This window comes from Thermobia domestica, chromosome 3 (genome assembly GCF_964235325.1).
Source record: "Thermobia domestica chromosome 3, izTheDome1.hap1.1, whole genome shotgun sequence".
Lineage (NCBI taxonomy): Eukaryota > Metazoa > Arthropoda > Insecta > Zygentoma > Lepismatidae > Thermobia > Thermobia domestica.
Genome location: NC_137456.1, coordinates 228,953,509 through 228,961,524, shown reverse-complemented (window position 1 = coordinate 228,961,524; position 8,016 = coordinate 228,953,509). Strand labels below are relative to the sequence as shown.

Sequence of the window (8,016 nt, the reverse complement as noted above, 5' to 3'; positions counted from 1 at the left end):
TTTTATGAAAAATATGTCTTTCAAAACTTATTCGTAGTTACTAAGTGTCAAAACTTTCACATTATTATTGTAAAGTAATGCACAAATTTAATCACCCCTTTTCGATTGCATTTTTGATTTTGAATTCTGATTCCGTCTCCCATACGTTTCCGATCCGAAAAAATGTTTAGTTCGCTTCTTCATGCGATATTTCATTGTATTCTAAAAGTATTTTTTTTCATATAATCATAAATTTTTGTCCACATAGGTTCTCTACATATGTTCAATAATATTTTTCTTTTGCAATACGTATTGTTGTTAGTTTGAAATTTCAAAAAGTATGCATACTGTGACAAACCATACTTAAAAATATTGAGTGAGAACCAATGATAACGAAGTAAAATTACATACATATATAGAAAAAAAAGAATAATAAAAAGATATCAAAAGACAGTAGACGTTTCATAACTACGTAAAAGTGGCTAAAATGTGATTTTAAATTCAAGTGGCTAAACATACAGGTGTAAAGACCTATTAGTTAGAAATAATAACAACAATAGTGATAATGAGGCGCACAAAAGCAATGCAAAATGGCGTTGATAGTGCTTCGTAAATAATACTCCATCAACAGTGCTCGTTAGTAGTGCTAAATTAGGATAGTTCATACGTAACCGACCATCTTGCGACCAATCTTGTCGTTCAAGTTCTCCCAAGCTTGGATGAAGGTTGGCAAAGTATGTTTATGCATCCTAACGAAGGAGATGTTTGGGAGAGTATTACTTTGTGGTTAACGCAAATTGGAAGTGCAAGGCGAATTTACGCGACCTCCTTCATCAAGCGATAGCATACACACATACACTAGACATAAAGTAAGGGATTACTTTATGTTTCGTGTTTTCCAGAAAAAATCAGTCGGGTGGGGCACAGACCTCTCCAAACGTATAAACACGAAATCTAAAAAGGGATAGTAAGTGTAATGCAAAAGTACCTCAAGCACATGCAGAATTGCAAACAAACTCTGGTTAGGACCAATGCACACATAACACAAAAACATAAGTGAATACGTGTGGTTATTTTGTACAGAAAAACTGTTTGGTAGAAGAAACGGGCCGTGAAATAACTTGGCAGTCAGCATCAGAAACGAGAGGATTGGAGAAAGTAAGCGAATGAAGTACATATAGACATTTGAGCTGCAAAAGGACAAAGAATGCAGGATACACACATATGTCCAGCATGTAGTACTTATTTAACTCTATGAGAAATGTACTGGCCATACGATTTTGGCATTCGTGAACCTACGTTATCTGCAGCTGTTGTATGGCCCAAAATGACAGTAGTTCAACTTCTAGCGATTAGTAAGACGACCTGTTTCCCCGGTTTCCCTAATCCATACATATAATATGTATGTTTTGTGAACATATCTACCGAGATACCATACTCTTTCAAGGCAGGTATGCTCTGTTACACGTAAAGTGTGGATTGTGGCATGTAATCTACTAGTCAGGAGTAGTTGCCATGAGGTGAGCTTTGACGTTGAGAGAAGGTGGATATGTTGAAGGAAAACAAATTATAAAGCATGAAGTTTAGATCCTAATTTATTTCTGTGTGGACCACACAATCTTTGCCCACAGTCTGTACATTTGGTATGTATGGTAACGCGTGTTGCAAACACCTTGCATGTTGTCCATACATAGAAGTGTACATCTAGTAGTATTGACAGGTAGTGTGTTCACTGATTAATGTTTCACAGTAATGATAGTCCACAAAAAATGTTGCAAACACAGTGATCGCTTACACCATCCACAACGAACCACATCAACTTGTGCACAAATATCACAAGTGGGTACTATATTTGTGTCGAAAGAGTACTCTGCTGGTTTCTGAAACTTTGCTGGTCGTTCTGTTGTGTTCTTCAGAGAAGACGGACGCGCTCTAGTACACTCTTCACTGCGACGTTGCAACATGGGGCAAGACATTGTGCAGTATAGAGCGGCCATCGGACTTTTCAACATATCGAAAACAAGATCAAAAAAACTACGTAAGAAAGGGAAGTGCTGTGTCATGTGCGAACAAAGGTAACAAAACTAGGTAGTGTGCATTTATCAGTGCTGCGCTTATATTGATACTCTTATTAGCTCAAGCAGTTGAACCGAACCCAGGACCTACTACTGCGAACATCGAAGAACTCTTGAAAGAATTAAAAATTGGTCAAGATAACCTCATATCGGAAACAAGAGCATTGCGAACAGAAATGAAAAGTATTATAACTAAAGTGACTTTGCTCGAACAACAGCTACAAAAGGAACAGGACACAGTACAAAGACTCATAAAGGAAAACCGGGATATCAAAATCCAACTTGACTACCTCGAAGGGCAATCCAAACGAAACAACATTGTGCTATACGGTGTAAAAGAAGATGAAAACTACGAGGACTGGAATACAACAGAACAAAAGGTCATAGAACTTATCAGGAAAAACACGGACGTAACTATAACAAGTGACATGATCGAAAGAGCACATCGGATGGGAAGCAGCCGTGGGCAACGACCAATTGTTGTGAAATTAATTTCTTTCAAGAAAAAACAAGAAATTCTTAGAAAACTACACACAGCGGGCATAAGTATCAGTGAGCAATATTCTCGCGGAGTGAAAGAAATTCGTGAACAGTTAAAAGTGCATCTAATAAAGGCCAGAAACGATGGTTACAACGCGCATCTCAGATATGACAAAATAATTATCAACGGCACAAAATACAGCTTGCAACATTGTTTAGACTATGAGAACAGCATGTATTCTGGAGAACAGGTCCACCAAACAAAACCCTCTGCCGACAGGAACACGTCATTGCAGTAAGCAACGGGCGACGGCGACTATCAAAGCAGCATCAACGTGAGGGACCCTAGAGGAACCCGCCTACAACCCAAGAAGAGGAGCGGAGGGGGAAGTGAAGTGTTAGTGAACAACAGTGATAAGTGAGTGGGGGGAGTGGGAGAACAGATGGAACGAATGCAGAACAGAGAGGACAGGGCATCGACCCACATATCCAGGTAAGAAGAAACACGCAGAAACCCATTGTGACATTAATGCACCAGAATATCCAAGGGTTGACATCAAAAATAAATGACCTTGAAGCATTCTTACATACAATAGACAAACAACCGCAAATCGTGTACCTGACCGAACATTGGTTAACAAAAGAAAATATTGAACAAATAAAAATTCAAAACTATGAAGTAGTTAGTCACTTCTGTAGGGAAATAAACAGCAGGGGAGGATCAGTAATCCTAGTCGAAGAAAACTTGACACAAGATGTTAAAAAAATAGACATGCGAAGTACCGAGTTCGCTTATGAATGTGCAGCCATTACTATAGAAAAGATAAATTTAATAATTGCTGTAGTATATCGTAACCAACGGGGATCTCTTGACACCTTCTTTAATTCACTCAAAATGTTTCTAGAGGGCATACGGAATATACATAAGAAAAAAAATTATAATATGCGGAGATTTCAACATAGATATCCTAAAAAACTGCTCAGAAAAAGAACGCGCAATTACACTTCTAAACATGTATAATATAACATACATCATAAATAAACCCACTAGAATAACCACGCACTCAAAAAAGGCTATTGACAATGTGTTTAATAATGTAAAAGATTAAATCAAATATGATATAATTGATGGGCTATCTGATCACACATGCCAGATGATGTACATACAAACACAACAAAAAATTGACAATACACACGAAACACGCACAATCAGAAACTACAGGCTAAGACATAAAGAGAAGTTTACGAGATTAGTAACAAACGAAACATGGGTGGACGTGTATAACAAATCCACAACTGACGAAAAATATAACGCCTTTTTTGATCGTATTCACTGTATTTTTGACGTATCCTTCCCGAAAATAATAATAAAAATAACTCAAAAAACACTAAAAAAATGTTGGGTGACACCAGAAGTTAGGGAACGCAGCAAAATAAAAAGACGTTTACTGAAAAACTCCCAACAAACAGGAAAAAAACACTAAATAAAGCATTTATAAATCAATACAAAAGACAATTACGTAATATTAGACAAGGTTACTACACAAACAAAATAATGACAGCAAATAACAAAACAAAAACATTGTGGAAGGTAGTTAATCAAAATACACGAAGGAAAAATAAACGTACACAAAACAATATTAGTCTTTATGTCAATCAGATACAGATCACGAATCCTGACCAAATAGCAGAAATATTTAATGATTACTTTATCGAAATTTCAGATAAATTAACAAATAAGATGCAAGATAGCGAAAAGCCTATTGAACTATTAAGAAACTTTAAACCTAGGACATGCAAAACTATGTTCCTCATGCCGATAGTAGAACATGAGGTATTTTATGAAATAAATAGATTAAACCCAAATAAAGCTACAAGCGACGAAATTCCAATTGAAATATTCAAGCAGAACAACCAGAATTTAGTACCTATACTCACATACCTATTTAATGAAAGTCTAAATACAGGAAAATATCCAACAAAATTAAAAGAAGCTAAAATAAAACCAATGTTCAAACAGGGAGACAGAACATTGATAAAAAATTACAGACCGATATCACTCTCACACCCAATAAATAAAATATTTGAGAAACTAATTAAAAAGAGACTAATAAATTTCTTGAACAAACAGCAGATACTATGCCATGAACAACACGGTTTTGTAACTGGGAAAAACACAACTACGGCAACATATACGCTTATAAAAAACATACTAAAAGAGCTAAATGATAAAATACTAATCTTAGGCATTTTCTATGATTTAAGCAAAGCTTTCGATCTCGTTAACCACAAAATACTCTTACGAAAACTTGAGCATTATGGCATAAGGGGAGGACGCAAGCAGTTGAAGTCTCCCACATACAAAATGGGAATGTAAAAACATATTTATCAAACCCAAGACAAGTCCGCAACGGCGTGCCTCAGGGCTCAATATTAGGTCCAATCCTGTTTCTACTGTATATAAATGGTTTTCCTGGAATATTGAAGAATTTTGAAGTAATTTTATATGCAGATGATACAAGCGTAATTGTAGAGGGTAAAACCGTAAGTGAGCTAAGGAACAACACATGTAGAGTGTTAGATCAAGCCAAAAAATGGTTCGAAAGTAACTGCTTATGCATAAACAACATTAAAACAAAATACCTCCTTTTTCACACAAAACAAAACACGAAAATAAATGAAACCAAAAATAAATTGACTGATATAAAACTAGATTTCACCCATGAAATTAAATTTTTAGGATTAAATATAAATGAAAATCTAAGTTGGGAAACCCACGTTAAAGAAATAATAGTAAAATTAAATTCCAGGCTTTATGCACTCAGGATACTAAAAGAAACGCTAAATACTAAAGCTTTGCTCCAAGTATACTACGGGCTTATACACCCTATACTAAATTACGGCATCATTTTCTGGGGCAAATCTTCAAGCAGCAAAGCAGTCTTCAAGAGACAGAAGCAAGCAATACGCATAATATTTGGTCTACACATGAGAACATCATGTAAAGAAAAATTTAAACAGCACAACTTCCTTACCCTACCATCTATGTATTTATACGAAACTGAAATCTATGCAGCTAAACTGAAAGATGGAACCCAAATATGTCACGTTTATAATACCAGACAACAAAATGAAAGAAGAAAATATTTTACAAAACTAACATTAGTACAGGAAGGCCCAAGCCATATGGGAGTACAAATTTACAATAAGCTGCCCAAAGAAATAAAAAATGAAGAAAATATAAATGTTTTTAAAGAGAAACTCAAGAGATTCCTGGTGGATAAAGTATATTACAGCTGAGCAGATTATCTTTGCAATAATGTGTATTAAATAGTGTAACATATTTCTTTTTCTAAGTGTATTTGAAACAAGAAAGAGGACTGTCTGAACCCTCCAAATACCAAATGTAACTTGCTTTCAAATGGAGTAAATAAATACAATACAATACAATAACCGATCACATGCCAAGATTATTTAAGCACGTCTCGATATCATGGCGAGGAGAATTGATTGTGTGTGAATGATTGCAATTTTATTATATTGTCCCTTATATGCAAGTTTATGTCGGACCATTGCAAGATCACTGCGTCAGAAAAGCGTCGCACAAACGTCTTCCACAGCCGAAAAAAATATACATCCAGTGATTGTAGTTTCCAGGTTAGGCCCTGTGGTATTGTGCGCAACATTGTATGCTTTTCACTCGGTTATATTTCGCGTAATGTGTTTTCACAATGGCCTCGCCATGCATCTAATAGGAGAACAGTATTTTGTTGCGTAATTGGAAAATGCACTTCAGTGAACCATGTTCGAACATGCTCTTTTGTAAGTATACCGGACTTCGAGGCAGCTAGGTAAATGTTACGTGGGCGAAACATAGTGTCCTGCACCCTTATACCGAACTCACCTTTTGGCTCCTTCAACACAACAAATAATGGTGATAGCAAAATCCCATCCGTAGATATTATTGGATGGATATCATAGCTATGTGTTGTCGCACTCACAGCTTGAACAAGTGTTTCGACTTTTTTCATGCCCTGCCGTGTCAAGGTACGACCGGCAGGCATTTCTAGTTGTAATCCGCTTTGGTCCGAATTATAAACGTTATTTGGGCCGTATTCAATAATTAGTTGTTTCACATTGTTCACAAAGTCACTTACAATATTCGCGGAATCCTCGTCGTCTACTGCATGTGCAGTTGATATAAATTTTGTTACTTTACGCGACACAATGCTGTGTCTTCTTTTAAAATGCCACAGCCAGGTATGCGATGCTGAAAATGAAGGTAGACCTAATCGGTTACTAGCCTGCAACGCCCACCTCCGGAGGTTCACATCGTGTATTGGAAAGTGAGCGCTTAGAGCGTCTTTAAACGTACGGAGAACGAAGGGTACACTTCAGCTAGTTTGTCCTTCCGTGTCCCTCCAGCAGCAACTTGTTTTTCCCATCGCACGAGCTGTTCCCTAGAGTTAATCTTTCTGTATTTCGATCGGACAGATCCCACGGAAAGAAGCCTCTTCTTACCACTTTTCCAGTACGTGACGGCATTCCGTTTACACTCAATGGTGACATCACCAACAGATGCGGTGTCGCTACAGCACATTCTTCCGCGTCATCCTCCGGTGCATAATCTACGTCGACCTATTCTCTTCCTTTATCGTTATTTGCAAGAGCTAATGTCGAAACTATTTTCATCTGCAACGTAGTTCCCGCTTCCATCCAGTCCTCCAACAAATTCTGTAGTACATTTGCTACATGTCTTTCCTACGCTGTTATTAGTGTCTCCAGTAGATATATTACATCGAAAGCAAGATGCAACAATGCTATAACGGTCCCCTCAAACCGTTTTCCCGCAGAAAATTAAAAAGCACGTATTCGTTTATTCATCAAAATCGGCTTGGATGACTAAGATGATGTTCTTTGTATGTTATTTTTTTAAGTTAATTAATTAAACGAACCTTTCTCAGTATTTTGTTTCCACTAACTCTCTAAGAAGAGGGACACAAACACAGAAACATTGAGGACAGTAAAAATCACAAATACTATTGGCGCGTTCTTCCGTTGTTTAAAGTAAAAATTTAAAATATGGTGAACATGCAATTTTTGCCTTCCATTTTCTATGTTGTGTCAAGTCCAGTGTTGGAGTGGGTCAGTGGGTCGAGGGTCAACAACATGCGACTCACTGCGACCTACCATCCACCGTGACCCACTGCGACGCACCACCCACCGTGACTCACAACGTACTATAACGCACTCTGAATCACCGACCCTCTCTACTTACTGCATTGTAGACACTATTTTCTGACCCGACAAAACGCCAAGGAACCAAAAAATTACTCCCCCAAAATATATTAAATCTCCGATATGTGTGATTTGATTAAATTAAGGTGAGTCTAAAAGGAGTCTAAAATCATTTTAAAAAGCACCAAAAAGTACCCGGAGGTGACTCGAACCACCAACCTTATGATTACTGGGCGGGTGTTCT

General features: G+C 37.1%; 1 protein-coding gene across 1 annotated transcript; it reads left to right on the top strand.

Moving 5' to 3' along the window:
• Nucleotides 1–1,240: 1,240 nt before the first annotated feature.
• Nucleotides 1,241–2,833, top strand: LOC145682150 (uncharacterized). Its single transcript, XM_081753738.1, has 2 exons — nucleotides 1,241–1,334; nucleotides 2,115–2,833. The coding sequence occupies exons 1-2, from the start codon at nucleotides 1,241–1,243 to the stop codon at nucleotides 2,831–2,833; spliced, it is 813 nt and encodes a 270-aa protein (XP_081609864.1).
• Nucleotides 2,834–8,016: the final 5,183 nt, after the last annotated feature.

Excerpts from the sequence above, each read along its gene's own strand:
- LOC145682150 (XM_081753738.1), top strand. The coding sequence starts at position 1,241 with ATGTACTGGCCATACGATTTTGGCATTCGTGAACCTACGTTATCTGCA. Across the intron at positions 1,335-2,114 it reads AGTTCAACTTCTAGCGATTA|CTCAAGCAGTTGAACCGAAC; the intron begins GTAAGACGACCT and ends TACTCTTATTAG.